We start from the raw sequence: 18,875 nt of genomic DNA on the forward strand, positions 1-18,875 counted from the left end.
GAAACTTGAAAGTATATTCAACGATATTTGACTACGGATTAATCATAATTGTTAGGTTCTGTTTAACAAATCCAATTTTTTATATGATTAAGGTTGTGTTTCATTGGTAAGTTCACTTAATGGAAATAGATATTGTATTTTTTTTTTTTGTTCAGGATGACATTCTAATTTTCTCATAGACGTATGAAACTGAGGACTCTTTTCATTTCAAGTGATGGGTGTTAAAAGTACTTTTAGTTTAAATTACAAATAACAAAAAAAGTGGGGATATATCTATACAATGAATTTATTTTTGATCATATCAACATACAAATACTCCATGATAACATGCCATTTATTAAATCAATATGAAAAAAAAAAGTAACCATAAAAACTTCTTGTGGCCAATCGTTAAAGCTTTCCTGTAACTATTTTTTCTTATTCTTTCTTGAATACACCATACCACGGATCCCATCAGGATCCGAAACAAACCCAAGTGGTCTATAGAATCCCAACACTCGAGGCTCCGAATACAAAGCAATATTCGTGATCCCCTTCTCTAACAATTCATCCACAACTCTCTCAATTACAGCCTTGCCTAACCCAATCCCTTGAAATGTAGGGTCTACAACCACATCCCAAATAATGGCATTAAACACACCATCACCAGTAGCTCTAGCAAATGCAACCGGTCTCTTTGTTGTCTCATATTCGACCCACAACAATGAGTCCGTGTGTTCCAATGCCACCTTTATTTTGTCATTGTCTCGTTTTGGGAAACCAACCGCAACGAATACATTGTTCAAGTGGTCCAAGTCTAGGTTGTCTATTGTACGACGTAGAATGAATCCTCGCGATTCTAGCTCTTCATCTGAGATGGCGTATTGGGCTGTCGCGAATGAGAGTTTACGAATGTTGTGGTGGGTGGTTTGAGGCGTAAAGCGAATAGGTGATCGGAATGGAAGGGTGAAGTTGCCATGAAGAAGCATTGTGTTTGTGTGTATACAAAATTGTTATGGATAGATGGTGATCATTTGTTTGTGGTTATTATGTGAAGTTTTAAAGTTTTGTGGTCCTAGTGTCTTGCGGACTCTATCATCCCACAAATATGTAACGCCTTTCTGATAAAAAGATAAATTAACCTGTAAACTAACATAATAAATATGGACATTGATTAGCAACATATATTTTATCTAGACTTGTAATAATAAAAAAAAATATATTATTTTTTATTTAAGGTCAAATTAACCACAACTCTATACAGAATATTTCACTATAAGAATAAAATCCGCACATACGATTGAGAACAAGGTGCAATTCCAAACGTTTTGGTAAATTATATTTTGATGATAAAATTCAAATAGTTTGTTTAGTCATCATTATTAAACATTCTAATTTAGTCACTCGCTCAAATAGTTTGTTTAGTCATCATTATTAAACATTCTAATTTAGTCACTCGCACTACACTTCATTCATTTTTCATATACGAGCATAGTGCCCGCATGTTACGGCGGCTTAAAGGCCATGACAGAGAGGCGGTGGTGGAGATCGAGGGAGGCGGTACTGGAGAAAGAGGGTGGCGCGGAGGGTGATAGAAAGTTGATGAGAGCGTGTAATGATTAAAAAGAATGAGAAAAAATGATATATAAGGGTTTTATATTTAAGTAGGGATGTAAGGGGTATTATTGGAATACTGAAAAAAGTGCTTAATTTCCTAAAATAGATGTCCAATATGTTTTATAAGGGAGTATAGATTTGTAAATTGTCTGGGATTTACCAATGGCAAATTGAACCAATATATAGAAAACTAACTAGTATGTCTATTTGATAAAATTGAGAGTTATAATCAATTAATAAGTCATTTGAACAATTGTTTTTTAATATATAAAAAGATTGCCAAAACCACGAGTCCATGACCACCAATCGAGTTTTTTTCCAAACTAGTATAATAGGGAAACTTATTTATCAAATTAGTATACTTTTAAAAATATTTACCAAATTAGTATAATTTTTAAAATTTATCATTTGTTGTACTCCAAGTCTTTCAATTGGAACAGATTTACATGAGTATGAATATTTTCTAAAAGTTACGATAGTCACATGAGAGGGTAACATATTTTTACATGGAAATAATTTTTTTTAAGTTAATATTATTCCATCAAACATTGAAAAAGATGAGATTTCTTTTCACAAGCATAAATCTTTTTGAAAATTTACCACAGTTAACACAAAAGATAGAACTTTTTTACATTGGTTATTTTTATTTAAATAATTGTTACAAAAACATTAAAATGGACGAGATATTTATGCAGGGTATGAATCTCGTTCAAGAATTACTCCAAAACATGAAAAAGATGATAACTTTTTTCATCAACATGAAACTTTGAAAAAATTACACCATCAAATATATCTTTTTATTATATACTCCCGTACAAAATAATATAAATGCCTCTTACACCTAAACATTAATAATAAGATTTAAAAATTAATGAATTTTGATATATCCTGTTTGTGGACAAAACCGAATGAACTCTAACTGATGAGATCAAATTGATTGATTATTTTGATCATAAAATATTACTGTAATATATTGCTTGTTGTTCTTTGATCTATCGATCCAATAAATGTTTTTTCATATGTCATTTTTTGGTTTGTTTATTAAAAGTTTTAGATATAAATATTATACTAATTTAGTAAATATTTTTAATGTTATACTAATTTGGTAAATAAATTTTCTTATTATACTAGTTTGGAAAAAAACTCCCACTAATCCACCATCATATTTGCTAGTTATACTGTTATAGTAATTACAAAAACTCACCAATTTTATTTTATACAACAATTCAAGACAAATTAGTACTTAATGAAATCTCTTAAATGGCCAGAGTCAGTAGAGTTGGATGTTTAGTGATACACTAGAAGTATAGTCACATAATAACTAATGAAATAATAATATTCGAGTTATAAAGGATAACAAATTAACAATCGAATAAGAGCCCATACCTCCGAACTTTTTACTTGGTAAGTTGTTTCGAATGTTTTAATTTTTCTTACCAAATCCATTTGTTTAACAAGACAAATGTCCGAAATGATTATGATGTGAGAGACACGAGACCACATGTGTGCAATAATTCATCTAAAAACACAGATTAAAAACTTAAAAATATTGAATCCAAAAACTGTGAGACTTAAAAACTATTCGTAACAATAAAAAAAAATTTTGAAAGATATATTGGGAAGTCATTGGCAATGAGGTGGGACATGTGGGTTTTCTCTAACATATAGTTGGTTTCTTCCAAAACTGTATTGGGATTTCCACCGCCATTTATGCCTTCGGATTAATAAGAATTTTTCGAGAGTCTTGGGTTTCATGTCAGGCATGCGTGTAATTTAGGAATAGGAGTAGACTAGAATTTCGTTCTAAAAAAAATTACAATTACATTGATAACCATACCGCTATTGCTACCACCACCGCTACTGCCACCGCCAGTCTTTTTTTTATTATATTTAGAATGACGTGTTAGTTGGTTAGTGGTTTGAACCCTAACAGTGACATCCAAGTGGGCAGTATGTTAGTGTTTGCTGTCACCGCATTGCGCGGGTACCCTCTTGTTTTAGTTTTATTAAATTACTAATTCTGGTTATTTATACAGTTTTTATGAGCTATGGATACTCTCAATTGAGTGATATAGAATACAAATAATTTCCTAACAAATAAGATGCTGAATTTCCCAATGTAATAACGAAATTACTTATACAATAATTAAGATAGTATTAAATAAAATCAAAGCAAACGAAAAGAAGCATACATGAGAGAAGAGCATAAGCAAAACCAAAAGTAGCATACATGAGAGAAGAGCATAAGCAAAACCAAAAGTAGTAGGCAGAGCCTGCTTGTATTAGACACGATTCTCTTAAAACATATTTATCTTCCATTTCTCCAAGTACAACTTTTGAAACATTTAATGTACCCCAAGACTAGATTGGACTAAAAGATGGTCAAAATATGATTTATCAATAGGTATTCCTAATCGTTTTGTTGAAGACAAAAGAGTAATATCACAATTTACCGTGCACATTAAACCATCTACCACTTGTCTATCAGAATTTAATTATCCAAGTCGTTTTGTTTTCATTCATTTTACAGTCCACACAATTTAAGATGTCCTAGGAGAATCTAGAATATGTAGGTTTATTTTATTTTTAAATTTGTAATTGTATACATATGTTTCTATCATCTTGCTATACTATAATCAAAGAAAATAGTAATATATAATTAGGGGTGTAAACGAGTCAAGTCTGCTCGCGAAATACTCGAATTCGACTCGTAAAAAGCTCGTTTCGAGCCGAATTCGAGCTTAACTGTTGACTCGTTTACTAAACGAATTCGAGCTCGAGCTTTGAATCCATAACTCGATTAAGCTCGCGAGCCTAAACAAGCTTTCATATATTAATCGAGCCGAGCATAAACGAGCTTTTTTCACGAACCTCTGATAATCGATTTTAGTTTTGATCACTTATCGAGCTCGATCTCGAGCCAAACTCAAACTTATTTAGTTTTTATGACAAACGAGCCGAGCTCGAGTTTATATACTAAGACTCGAACGAGCTCGAACTCAAGCCCGAGCTCCTTAGACGATCTCGAGCTCGAGCTCAGCTCGGCTCATTTACACCCTTATATATAATCAAGGAAATTTTAGTAATGTACCTATATATACAAACTTCGCAAATAACGAAGAAAATGGTAGTATAGCTCTAACGACAAAAAGAACTAGGGGAAGGGCACATGCACTTTGCCTGGTACATTCAACGGTAATAGTCCTATATTCTTGTATTATTAGTTTTTTTTTTTTTAACGGCGAAAGAAAAAGTATTATTAATAACTCAAACTAACAAGAAGCTGGCATAAAGATACATAAACAAACAAGAGAATAAACGTAAAACCAATCAAGAAATACATGGCTTACTACACCAACTATCCCAATCTAAACGCCTTAGGTCTAATCTCTTCAAAGATTATATGAGTTGTAGAAAATATCATATTATGCACTGTGTCATTTCTCGATTTTCAGAGGCTCCAAATAGTAATAAGAATAATGACATTGAGCATTTTCTTCCAATTTTAATCCCCAGCTCGAGAATAATGAAAGGTGTATAAGTCATGGACATGAAAAGCATAAAGCGGGTTTACCTTACACCAAGATCCAATCAAATCCCAAACCTCCATGGCAAAGGGACATGCCGTGAGAATATGATCAAGAGATTTATCAGCAAGATTACACCTAACACAAAATAAAGACCTCATCGTAACCCCTTTTTATTGAGTTAAGTTAAAGTCAGAAGTCTTTCCCGATTTGCTCTCCAATTTCTTATATTCACCTTCTTTGGAACCCAATTGTTTCAATAATAGTTGGGGTGTGAATTGTGAACAATAGCCTGAGTCAAACTTTAGCTTCAAAACTGAAATTATGAACTCATCTTACAGCCACATCTCTTATGGAAAACACTGATTTAGCTTTGAAACTTGATTTCCATAACCCCCCCCCCCCCCCTTTTTCTTGTTGATTGGTATATCAAGATCCACAGTTATATTTCCATGTAAAGCGGCCACCACATGCCTCTAAAGTCTGTCTGACTCGTGTTTATAATGCCACCACCATTTCGATAGTAATGCAGCATTAGCACCTTTTAAAGATCCCATACCGAGAACACCTAACTCTTTTGGTGCCACAACATCATTCCAAGCGGCCCAACTCGTCTATTATTTTCTCGGGGGCTTTAAACAACGAGAAAAAAATATAAACGGAGACTTGATAACGCTGATTGCACTAAAGTAAATCTGCCGCCAATTGATAGAGTTTTTGCCTTCCATTTAGAGAGACGTTTTTGAAAGATATCAATAACTTGTATTATTAGTTAAGTTTTAGTTTTGAACCCGTAAAAAAAGAGATTTCTAGCTCACGCTTTGAGTTTAAAAAAAAAAAAGAAGAAAAAATTGAAATCAAAATTGATTAAGAGGTTGCAATTAAAGGAAAGTTTGACACCCGGCCCCAATCATATAGGTAAAACTTCTTCCATTTCAATCTTCTGTTTATATTTTTAAGGTGTCGTTTGATCGAATTAAGCAATCTTCTATATGTGTGTTGGTTTACTTAATTTGGTAGTGCTTTTGTGTCTCCATTTCCAAATCCAACTTTATAAAGACTTTTGAATTTACCAGAGTCAATGTGGATTACTTTCCAATGACACAATGTTATAAATGTTTCACTAAATCCAGTATCTTCAAACTAGTAAAACTAAATTAATATATCAACACCATAATAAACAAAAAAAATTTGAATAAGTGGGGGAAAATTATATATATGTAAACGAGGTTTTACAGGCAGAATAATATAATGATCGATAGGATTAGGAATAACAAATACAGCTCATATATAAATAAAAAATAAATAAATTGTGGAATTTAAAAGTAAAAATTAGAAATCTAGAGACAGCTGAAAGCAGCGAATGCCACCACCAAACTTCCCATCACAAACTTTACCCTTTCTGCTCCACTCTGCATTATTATTTTCACAATAAATAAATAAAAGTTAATTAACAAATAATATATAAAAAAGTTATATATGATACAAACTAGTAATGCATAATGTACAAGTTATTAGTATGTAAATAAAATTACCTCATCGGCAACATCAGATGAAGTACTTGGACCGGGACCAGGGGCAAGAGCATCGGAAGCCGGTCCAGGCGCTGGTGACGGTGCATTGTCCTTCTTGCTGGGGGCCGGAGCGGAAGCTTCAGGAGCAATCTCCGGTGACGGAACTGGTTCAGGGACTGGAGGAGATTCAATGGTGGGAGGAGAGCTCACGGGGGTCACGGCAGGAGGTGAGCTCACCGGTGTAACAGCTGGTGGTGGTGCCATTGCAGGCGTCGGAGGTGCAGTCACCGGTGCCACCGTTGGAGCCTTGGCCGGAGCTTTGGGTAGTGGTGCAACAGTGGGTGAAACGGTGGGTGAGGCGGATGGAGATTGGCCTCCCACGGCGGCGAAGATTGTGCAGATGAATGCTAAAACGACGACGTTTTTGAGATCCATTGTTTTCCTTTTATTTTTTTAATCTTGATTTTGTTGTGTATGTGAAGAATAGAGATAGATAGATAGGAATTGAGGGGGATATGAGAATGTGTGTATAGAGAGAGATGTGGGGATGGGTATATGTAGCCGTTAAGGTAAATTTAAGGTTCGGTGTTTTTTTACGCGTGGAGCCCACGACGACAACAATTACACTGTATATGAGGTGTTTTGTTTTCTTTTTATGTGGGACCGCGTAACGTCTTTATACAGCTGGAATAAACTTCACATGGCCTACCGAAAGTTTTGTTGTCATTGTGAAATCAAAAACGATCATACCACTCAAGGATTGCACTAAAACGCAAATAATTCACGGGGGTTAAAATCATTGACATAATGACAATATGACATTGTAGAGTCTTTATGGAATAAATTCATACATGGTGTGTCTAAATCAACAATGTTTAAAAATAATTCATGCAGCAATAATATATGAACACATGTAAAAAAACAATGTTAAACAAAATTAACCTCGAGGCTTAAATTAAACTCGAAAGGGACCACTTTTCGCCCCTTCAAAAGGCTTTCTCTTCTATGTATAATTGTATATCGAATAGATGTAAAAAACTTTTAGATATAGATTGGGGGAAAGAACGTGAAATGTACACACGATACAGTTCATGATGTTAGATTAATGTGGGTTCTTCGGACTTAAGTTATGTTTTTAGTGTAAATATTAAGTTGTCAAGCACTTCCTTTGGAGCAGTAGTTAAAAACTTATCCTTGCTACTAAAAGAATTAACTCTTGCTTATAAGTTATAAGCAATTATCTACATAGTTTACGACTATATCACATAATGATCAAAGTCCTTCAATGAAGCAGGTTTGAGTTCTGCAGAGGGGACAGAATTTTACTCCAATTAAATAGAGGTTTCTCCTCATACTAGGTATTGAGGGTGATGGAGCTATCTAGCGCGGACCCGGTTAAGACAACGTAAGCTAAATCTCCTGTTGCGAGCAAATGATCCACACCTTTAAAAAATAAAAAATAAAAAGTTGTGTATATAATTTAACATTTTTCAAAAACTGTGAAGGAAGTAGCGTTAGATCTACTATATATCTTTTATTTATAATCCCTTATAAAGAGGATTGAGTTTAAGAAATTAAGCATAAATTTTGTTCCCAAAATACCCCCACTTTATTTTTAAAGTTTCAAACTTACCCTTTCACACAAAAAAAAAACTCACACATCCTAGAAATACATATCTACACAAACAAAAAACCCACCGGTATCTTTCTTTATTTTTCTGATGTCGCCGGCGCCGGAATCAAATCCCCACCGGTGTCTTTTTTTTTTGTTTTTCTTTCATATTTCGTATATGATCATCGTAAAGTTGTCGCAACGTGTGGGTACCGGGCTAGTTACTTTAATAATAATGATGATAATACATATATATATATATATATAATAGTATCAAATAAGATCCATACTAATCGAACAATAAATTATTAGCTGTCATGGTATTATAAAGAATAATATTACTTCTCTCTGTTACTACTTTTACTTTATATTATTTTTGCATTATTGCACTGTTATAATAGTGATGGTATCTTCTTTATACTAGAGAAATTAAGGAACAAGTATCCTGTAAACCAAGAATTATCTCACTTTAATAAAAAATTATTCTCATAAAATGAAAAGGGATTATTATATAAATAAATAAAAATGATTAATACTCCGTACTTATTGTTTTCAAAAAATAATAGATAGAAGTGAAGTACAGAACCATCTTCAATAGGTACCGAGGCGAGACAGTACGTGTGATTACTTAGTCACCTCGAAGTCTTTGCAGTAGCGGCTTACCAATTTATCGGCTTAATTCCAGCAATGGAAGCTATAGTACGTCCACGTCAATTTCAAGAAGCTAAAAGTTTAAAAAGACAAACAAAACATTCTAATACTTTTGGAATGTTCATTACGATAAAAGTACATGATGGTTTGCCAATCTGTAATCGAGATGCTAGAAAAAGGTTGCGAATTAAACAGATGGGCTGCTGTCAAACAAATTGCGATATCATCTCACCAAAAATATTAGAATTGTTTCACCATACATAGCCCATAGAGTTTGGGCTTTACACATTCGTCCGTCCCTTATGTGGCTGACCAGCACGCCTACAAGACTATAGCTATGTACATGGCCCAAGCCCAGTAAACCTAACTTCATAATTGAATTCGTTTTGTTATTACTTTATTACTTGTTCAGTTGTTTACTAGATTTTAGACCCGTGTCCAACACTGGACACGAGACTTACGATATTATTAATACCAGATCTTCATACAATTAACTATTTAAGTCATAAAAGCCTACAATTTTGAAGATATACGATTTCAAGTATTATAGTTTAAAAGTAGTAATACAATAATTACATGAGAAATTTTGATGGATTTGTTTGCCATAGTCACTCCACAAGGCAAATGTTACAATATTTTCTATATTATAAAAATTTTTGAAACCAATTATATTCATAATGTGATATTTAACATGCTTGTGAAAAATTAAAGAAAAATCGAGAGTTGTTATTGGTCGATAAACAAATTAATTAAATGATGAAATATCATAAAAAATATTCTCAAGTTGATGGGACTAAATATTATAAAAAGTATAAATTAAGTATTTAGGGTTAAAAAATATAAATTACTGATGGAAAACAAAAAAGTGTAATAGTGAGACTTTTGCTAGAAATATAATAATGATTATTATGATTATGATGACATAAGCGATAATCAATTTGACGAAATTGAACGATGTAATTGGTCAGTAAGTCATTAGTTCAACTGTTTTAGGCTCGTTTCTAATACACGGGGCTTACGATATTATCAATATTAGATGTTTTTTATTATAACTTAAAACATAATATACTATTTTGAGTAATAAAAATTGATCGATATATCAACACTTTAAGTTTTATATTAAAATATTTTTTTCAGATATAGTCATCGAAATTGTTCTTAAAATGTTAATATATTTACATCAAATTTTATTTATTTTTAATTAATTAATTTTATGTTTATATGATAGAACATACTATTGGATATATGTTAGTTATTATTCAATTGGATATATATTAGTTCTTATTTTATTGGATAAATATTAACTATGATTTTATTAGATATATATTAACACTTATTATTTATTTAATATATTAAAATTATTGGGTAAAAAGTGTAAATTTGTGATGAAAAATAAAAAAAGTGTAAATTAAAGTCAAAATTGAAAACAATGGTCAACTTTAAAAAATCAAGAGTTGTGATTAGTTGATACGTTATTAGAGCAACTGTGTTTTAATATAATAAAAGATATATGGTGACCTATCGACAGGCTGAGAGCGATATGATTTTACACTTTTAACTTTATGGTCAACTTGCTAAAAAGATATCCAAAATAGATATAAGAATATGAATCATTATAAAAGAAGACGTGATCGATCCCCCAAACTTTAATTGGTAAGTGTCTCATACATATACACACAAGCTGCTTTCAGACGAATATTTAATTCATTTATTTGTACCATTATCTAATAATTTATCTACTTTGTTGGATCATTGCATCGTCAACAAATTAAAAAAAAAAAAAAGGTCCGAGTAAAAAAGTGTCCACAAAATAATTAACCCGCAAAAGTGTTACTAACACTGTGTTAGTTAGTCGGGTATGTGTGATATTAAGCCGTCTCTTTTAGAAGAAGTGGTCAGGAGGTTTTATATTTTTAGGTTTCTCTTATGTGGAATTGTATGATTTTGAATGTTTGAGAGTCTCTGGAGGTTGAATTCAATGAATTTTGCTGAGTAGCCGTTTCATTAAAGTCTGGAAGTGGTTGCGCGTTTGCAATTTAAAAAAAAAATGAAACTAGCAGATATTTAACTATAGGAAAATGATAAATCTTTATAAAAGTTGGTCTAAAAATCTTTTTAAAACCACAAGATTATGACACATGTATTACACTAAATTTCTTTTATAATTTTATTTCTTAATTTTTATATGTGTCGTCATCTTATGGCTAGAAAGATTATTAGACTATTCTTTTAGGGAAAATACCATTTCCCTTAATTATAACAAGGGAAATGATTGATCCTCTGATCCTAAAACTATAAAATTGTGACATGCGAATTCTATTAATTATCTTTCCGAATCTTATTCCTTAATTTTGACACTTGTCTTCATCTTATGATTAAGATGATTTTTAGGCTATTTAGTTAGGATGATTAATCATTTTCCTTATGACAAACGCAGTAGCGACCCTGAGAATTCAAGTGTCCAGGTCGAGTCGGAGAAAAATATGCCCTTAGCTCTAGATAATTCCAATATATAAGCAATTTATTTTAATAAGTGATACTTTTTAATAATAATAAAATCATAGTATTTGTAATTCAGTTATGAATGAGTTATTGAAATTAAATATATCTGTATATATATAACACATTATAAATATACATATCCAATATATGTAGGAAAATTTTAATTATACAGATGCAATATATGTAGGAAAATTTTAACACTTTTGTGTCCCCTTCAAATAGGTGCCCTGTACGAAGGTCGGGTTTACCCATCCTTCGGGCCTCCCTGGACAAACGTGAGTAAAGAAGTATTGGGAGGGGTATCAAATCAAAGAACTTGATGGCTAAAGACAAGATGGAGAAGAAGCCATTGGAGGGGACTACTTAACACTTATGTATATTGCCAAATGACAATGTTTTGGTTGTTAAACGACAATTTTTCTTTGACAAATGTAATTGTAGGAAATGATGAGTAGATTGACCTTTTTAATTACTCTTATAGGGTGAAATGACAATCAACGACTTTGTTGGAATCGACAACTTATGGGCTATGGCTATCATAGAATCGTACGATATAAAACTTTTTACTCTTAAAGGGATGAAACGACAATCAACTTTGTAGAAGACGACAAGTTATAGTTATTGTATTAATTAAATAGTTTTAGAAATGGAAATTTTTGCTTTGCTCGCTCCTAACATGATACAGTTTACGAAATACTGTCTCGTCATATCGAAATACTCCTCTAATTATTTCTAACTTTTGGTTATGTGGAATAATTTGTTTACAATGGTATAGTAAGCAAGTATTATGATCGCTAATGAGCAACAAAAGCATTTTGAATTGAATAGGCCTCCTTGGTTTGCTTATTAGTGTCTCATTGATTACTTCTGTTCACCAACAAAATTTTATGAGGATGCATGTGGCTCTTATTTATATAAAAGTAGATTATGTATGTGTGTTGATCATATAAAGTGATAAGGTTCATTGGCGTGTTCTAAGTAAGAAAAAGTAAGATACATAAAACAAAACAAATACATACAGTACAAGCACAATTACAACATATATTATTATTCCAAATTGATAAAGATGTTTTATCAACAAGTTGTAGTTCACCCAACAAAGATAAACCAAAAAAACACCCTAGTTAATTATTATATAATTACACTGCGATATCACAACGGATATGCCTTAAGAGCACTGGAACCACGACATCTGGTGAGCTCAACTGTGGGAGGTGACCGTCGGTTGACATGACCTCGACGATGGACTGACCACCAAGATTTTGATGCAAGTATTCGGAGACCACCACGGGAACCGCTAGATCTTTCATGCTTTGGATTATGTGACATGGAACTACAACGTGGCGCAATAGATGTCGCATATCACTTTGGAAAATAGTTTGTGCAACACTTAAGGCTATGTCTGGTCTCATGTTGAAAAGTGTCCGGCTGAATTCTTGAACCGCGACTGATTCCATGTCACCACCAACGGCTAATGGAGCGAAATGAGAACACCATGCCTTGAAATTTGACTCCAACGCTTGAAATAGTTGGTCTAGATCTTCTTGTTCGAATCCTCCAAAGTAATCCACATCGTTCAAATACCTATTAGCATACAATAATACAAAATTAGTATTTATTAGTATTCGACTTCGGATGAATCAGTTGATATGATCTTAACTAGAGTGAACGTGTTCAAGGAAAATGGTTATTATAGGTACTATTTTTGGAAATACTGTAATAAAATTGTCATGATCGAATGACAAGGTTCGATAAGAAAAGTTATTAACGTGGAAAGTGTAGAAATACGATGTGCATATTTCACTTTTCTTAAACCTTGATTTAAAAAAAAAATTAGGACAGCCAAATACAATACAAGAGCGAGTACGATAAAAAGAAAAGGTAACGTTACCTATAGCAATAATAACTTAATAACTTTGGTGTGAGATCGATATTCGAAACAAAAGATAATTGAAAAAGTAATATATTGTACCAAATATGAGAATCTAATACTTTTATATTCTTATTCTTACCCCACCAACCCAATAGTCGACATAATTCCACTTAATTACCAAATTAAGCAAGACACTTTGTGTTAAAGGGTAATTAAACAACTAATTACAGTTCCAAACAGAAACCTTTTGTCAACCTGGGCTAACCTAATCCCTACGTAATCACTACTCTCATCATTAAATTAACCGGCCTTTAAATAAAAGTCAACTGATCACTCTCACAAACTTAATCAACAATCATAAATAACCATCCATCCATAGTAGATACATATATATAGAATTATTATATTATCTAGATACATATATTGATATTGATGATATAGTATTTACTAACCTTGGAGAAGCGGAAATCATCAAGATTTTGGAAAACAAATCAGGCCTAGTAATAGAAGCAACGGCGCCAATCATAGCCGACACGGAATGACCAACAAATATACATGAAGAAACTTGAAGCTCCTCCAAAATGCCAATAACATCATATGCAAAGCCTTCAAGTGTTGCATATCTTTCAAAGTTGAAGTAATCAGGGTTAGTAGTACCTGCCCCCATGTTATCATAAACAATTACCTTGTAATCTTCAACTAGATGAGGTACTAAATGTTTCCATACAGATTGGTCCGTACCAAACCCATGTGCCAATACGATTGTTTGGTCACCTGATCCTAGTATTTTCACATTGTGAGCTTGTTCTACAACACCCATACTTGTCTATGTTTTTATTTTTTTGTGGTATGTGTACAAAGGTGTGAAAGATTTTTTTATATTGTGGAATCAAATTAAAGTGGTGGACTGATCACCACATGTATGGGGTTTGATTTTTTTTTTTTTTATAATATGATTTTTTTGTGAGTTTGAGGAGAAGAATCTTTTATTTTCAAGAGTTGGATGATTGTGAGCATGGATACACGGGGGTTCATGTGGAGTTTGTTTGATCTGACGGGTGATATTGATTTGGTCAAGTGGGTGAGTTAATGGGATTGCTAACTACCACGTAACGAATAGGACAGGTTGGGACTTGGGTGTCTTGTTGTGGTGATCATCAAAAATATACTTTATTTTTTGTGTTTTTTTTTTGTTTAGTTTGTTTTCAATAGTCATTTTCATACTTAAATGTTTACCAGCGAAGAATCAATGCAACTTGCAAATTCATCACTTCATGTCTTTATATTAGTTTTTTGTTTTGTTTTGTTTTTTTTTTTTTAATAGGTTTAGCTTATTAGCTTTGATTTTCTTTATAGATCGATACAATTGTAAGATTAAATATTTGGTCATTCTTAATCAATTAAACATGTCTCAATCAATTTGTTTACATTTGCGAATCTAAACACTTCATAATTGTTCTTAAACAGTATGTTTATGAGAAATGATAATCGTATCACATTTTTTTATTAATCTACCATTACCGTGTATCATATATTTGTACTGTCTGCTATATTATTTATACAGTATGGTATACTAATAAAATTAAGTGGTACAAATATGTGTTGCCTACGTTTATGATCATATGTAGCATATTAATGACAAGGCCTAGGTGCAAATGTAATATTCTTCCAACAGATTATTAGGGTGATGGTATCACCATCACTCACCACTCACTTTCAACCAATCAGATTATGTCACCTCAAATCCACCACTCACTCAATTTTGTTGGCATTGCAACCACTTACTCACCACTCATTACAAATTTATTTTTATTTTAAAATTAAAATTTCATCAAACATAAACCATTATATAAACATAACTAAAAGAGTGATCGACACAAATCGTCCCTGTGGTTTGTCTAAATAGTCAGGTTTCATCCTTTAACTTTCAAAACCTCAGAGACAATCCTTTATAAGAAGGTAATGTTCACATTTCATCCTTTACTTTAACAGACGTTATCCCGAGTCCGTTAAGCCCTCACGTGTAAACCACGTGAGGGTATTTTTGTATTTTGCCAGCCTTAAAGGACCAAATGTGATATTATTTTTTATTATTAATTATGAATATAAAATATTATCAATAACTCTTCATTCTTGGCTCTCTCAACAGTCAATGCAGCCATCACCAGAAAAACATATTTTGTAAGATTATAGAACAAAACCAACCATCAATAGACAAAAATATATATATATATATATATATATCAACTCATTGGTCCATTTTATATCAACAACCCTTTATAACATATATATGGTTTAATGTGTAAATTGAAAGAATGGAGGCAAACCATCACCACCGCCTTAATTATAAAATCAATATAATGGGAGCAGCGCGTCGCCAACAACAATTACTATCGTCGTCGACAACCCATCACCACCATCTGTCACTCTTCATCCGCCGCTAATCAACCTTCTCAACCTACTAAATTTACTAGGTAACGGTAACTATTTAGATCTAGATCATCACTGTCGGACTTCACGGAAACCGAACCCATCACCACCGCCTGTTACTTGTTTTTGACGGACTCTAATAGAGGAAGATCTGAGCGAGTGACTTTGGGGGGTTTTATTTTTACTTGTCTACCAAACGTCGTGCTTAATCTCGTTTTACGATTTTTGCGGTGAGGTATTTTAGGTTATTGTTCTCCGGTGAGTTTTTATTGTATCCAAATTTGAAACATCGCAAAGAAGACGATTATGGAGTCCCGTTTAATCTTTTTTATATTTCTTTAAATCCATTTGAAACATGTAAATGGGTGGATGGAGATGCATCTAAATTTATGCATAAATGGATTCACCAAAAATCTTCGTTCATGATAAATTCTAAAATGATTGATGCACCAAAATCATCCACGTGTGAAGATAAAAAGAATACTATTTCAAGAAGTAAAAAATATTATTGATTGTCTTCAATAGGCTTTTTCTTTTGTTCATGAATACCCTTTCAATTTATCTGTAAATCTAAAAAGACTTCATATAATAGTACTGTTGGATGGAAAAAGCATGGCTGCGATTTGTGATTGGGGGAGAAATGGAGAAATTTGGTGGTGGTCGGAAAATTGATGGTGATGAAGGTGTTAGGTGGTCGTTGGAGTGGTTATATATGTATACTCGTATTATATATACATACATATGTATGTATTAATAATTAATTATTAAAGAAAAAGAGAGAAAAGACTAAGTCAACTGGCTGGCAAAATACAAAAATACTCTCACGTGGTTTACATGTGAGGGGCTTAACAGACTCGGGATAACGTCTGTTAAAGTAAAGGATGAAATGTGAACATTATCTGCTTATAAAGGATTGTCTCTGAGGTTTTGAAAGTTAAAGGATGAAACCTGACTATTTGGACAAACCACAAGGACGATTTGTGTCAATCACTCTAACTAAAAACATAAAAACTAGAATAAAACTAAAACACATACAAATATTTAAAAAATTAATAAAAAAACAACATATAAATAAATCTACTTGTACATTTTTGTATCGCCGCAAAACTCTTTTTCATCCTACCATCGTAACCTTACTAAAAATACTTGTACCGCGACTCAAGATCATGAACAATCTTTAGAAATAAACGTTTAGGAATACGATACCTATCCTCGAAAAACTCATGATTGAATTTCGGTTCATCGGAAAAGTAGTCGCGAAACAATCTTTCTCCAGCTTCCCAACGGTTGCGGTTAACAATCTTTCTAGTAAAACCGTAGATCCAAATCGTTTAGCCATTTGTGAAAATGAGTTTGTTTGATGTTTGATGGATGTGTTGATGTGTGTATTTGTTTGATATGTGTGTGTGTGATTTAAAATGGAAGAAGGTGATGGTATTTAAAGAAGAAAAAAAAAAAAGCAAAATAGTCAAACTAGTTGTTACCCCCTCCAACGGTCACAAGCACTCACCTTCCACACGAGTGGAACTTCCACCCAAAATCCACCACTCGTGGGTGGAAAACTGTCGGTGGCGGTGTTCCACGGGTGGTCGGAGCTTTCACGCTTGTTCCACATAGGCAGGGACGGCTCCACAATGGGGGTAGTGTGGGCAACTGCCCCCATTCCAATTTTGGTACAATGTAATTTTTTATAAGTATATTTATAGTTTTATTCCTAAATAATACTCGTAACAATAAACAGAAAATACATTATACATACAAATGTCACCATCGTTGTCATAAGCCTCTTCTTTGGAAATATGTTACTTATGTTGGGAGCATTAGTTTTGAGATAAAATCTTCTATTGGTAAAGTAAAAATCTTCAGTTATTTTGATTTTTAACGAAGTTGAAAAAGAGAAGTTGAAGAAAGTGTTTTATTTGTTTGGGTAATTGTATCAAAATTTATCACATGCTCTAAAATTGCAAAGAACAATGTTCAAGTTAAAGAGTGATGTTCTCATAACTGACACCCAGACGAAATTATTTTAAGGGTCCATTTTTTCTAAATTTTCTATTGAGAGTTAATTTTTGTTTAAAATTTTTTTCCCCTCAAAGATGACTCTAATAAATATAATAAGAGACTTTTAAATTTGCCCCTCACAAAAAAAATTATGGCTCCGTCCCTGCATACGGGCGTTGCCATCACCCTTAGTATCTTAATTTTTGGAGTGAATTCCCAAGCTATGCCATTTTTTAATGTGATCAAAAATTCTATATATGCTTCTTTAAAACTTGTACTCCAAAATTGTAATGTTGACTCAAAAAATATATTAAAAGGTAACATGATTTATTCTATTCAAACAAAAGAAAGAAAAAGGAAATATAGTTACGTCAATAGTTATGATTTTAAATTACTAGCAAAAAATTATCTTATGTTGTTCTGTTTTTCTAATCGACTGACCAAACAGTTATATTATAAATCAAAATAAAAAGCATACATAATATAAACATCTGAATTGGATATGTTTTATTATAAACATCCATATCTTCACATCTTAAACTCCATCTAAGTAATCTCACATGAGAATAATTTCCTTTTTTTTTTAAAGCTAATCAAAGTCAAGCACGTACAACAAGTTAATACTCCTTATTTTCTATCAATAATGAATTTTCTAAGTTATGGGATACAAGATTTTAAGTTCATTGTCTCGTGTTGGCTAAGAAATAAGGAGTCAAAGTCATTCATAAATCCGTATATGAACTCGACTCAGGAGTCAAACGGGTCTAACAATTGTGATCCTTCATTAGTTCCATGTCTTGGGAAAACCTACCCGCCCGAAGGCTAAGTAGTGGTAAAACCCGGTTGCCTTTGACTGAACCGGTGGCCGAAGGCCCGACGGTCTTCCTTCATTAACCTTGTAATCCACATGTCTTTGGCAATGTAAGTATTTATTTACCTTGATATCTTTATTTACTTTTTCTTAGGCCCAGTTAGCCCATTAAATTAGTCCAGATCCATATCACATATTCACATACCATCTATACATTTTCATACATGTATATGTAAACAAATATATATTTATTTATATGTATATCAATCCCATGTAGGTATTTGCAACGTCCTTTACAAGAGAACACCTGAGACACTTTCTGGTTCGTTTTTTTTATATATATGTATATATAGGGAAA

The 18,875-nt window shown here is 32.5% G+C and overlaps 3 protein-coding genes across 3 annotated transcripts; all 3 read right to left on the reverse strand.

Annotated features, from left to right (window-relative positions):
• Positions 1–276: 276 nt before the first annotated feature.
• Positions 277–1,034, reverse strand: LOC122587407 (serotonin N-acetyltransferase 2, chloroplastic). Its single transcript, XM_043759568.1, has one exon. The coding sequence runs from the start codon at positions 966–968 to the stop codon at positions 408–410; it is 561 nt and encodes a 186-aa protein (XP_043615503.1). The 5' UTR covers positions 969–1,034; the 3' UTR covers positions 277–407.
• Positions 1,035–6,313: 5,279 nt separating this feature from the next.
• LOC122589061 (lysine-rich arabinogalactan protein 17-like) lies at positions 6,314–7,176 on the reverse strand. Its single transcript, XM_043761304.1, has 2 exons — positions 6,659–7,176; positions 6,314–6,535 (listed from the first exon to the last, which is right to left on the reverse strand). Exons 1-2 carry the CDS (start codon positions 7,070–7,072, stop codon positions 6,464–6,466), a joined length of 486 nt encoding a protein of 161 aa, XP_043617239.1. The 5' UTR covers positions 7,073–7,176; the 3' UTR covers positions 6,314–6,463.
• Positions 7,177–12,418: 5,242 nt separating this feature from the next.
• LOC122586924 (probable esterase KAI2) lies at positions 12,419–14,202 on the reverse strand. Its single transcript, XM_043758955.1, has 2 exons — positions 13,728–14,202; positions 12,419–12,986 (listed from the first exon to the last, which is right to left on the reverse strand). Exons 1-2 carry the CDS (start codon positions 14,093–14,095, stop codon positions 12,542–12,544), a joined length of 813 nt encoding a protein of 270 aa, XP_043614890.1. The 5' UTR covers positions 14,096–14,202; the 3' UTR covers positions 12,419–12,541.
• Between the last annotated feature and the right edge of the window lie 4,673 nt (positions 14,203–18,875).

Source organism: Erigeron canadensis, chromosome 2 (assembly GCF_010389155.1).
Source record: "Erigeron canadensis isolate Cc75 chromosome 2, C_canadensis_v1, whole genome shotgun sequence".
Lineage (NCBI taxonomy): Eukaryota > Viridiplantae > Streptophyta > Magnoliopsida > Asterales > Asteraceae > Erigeron > Erigeron canadensis.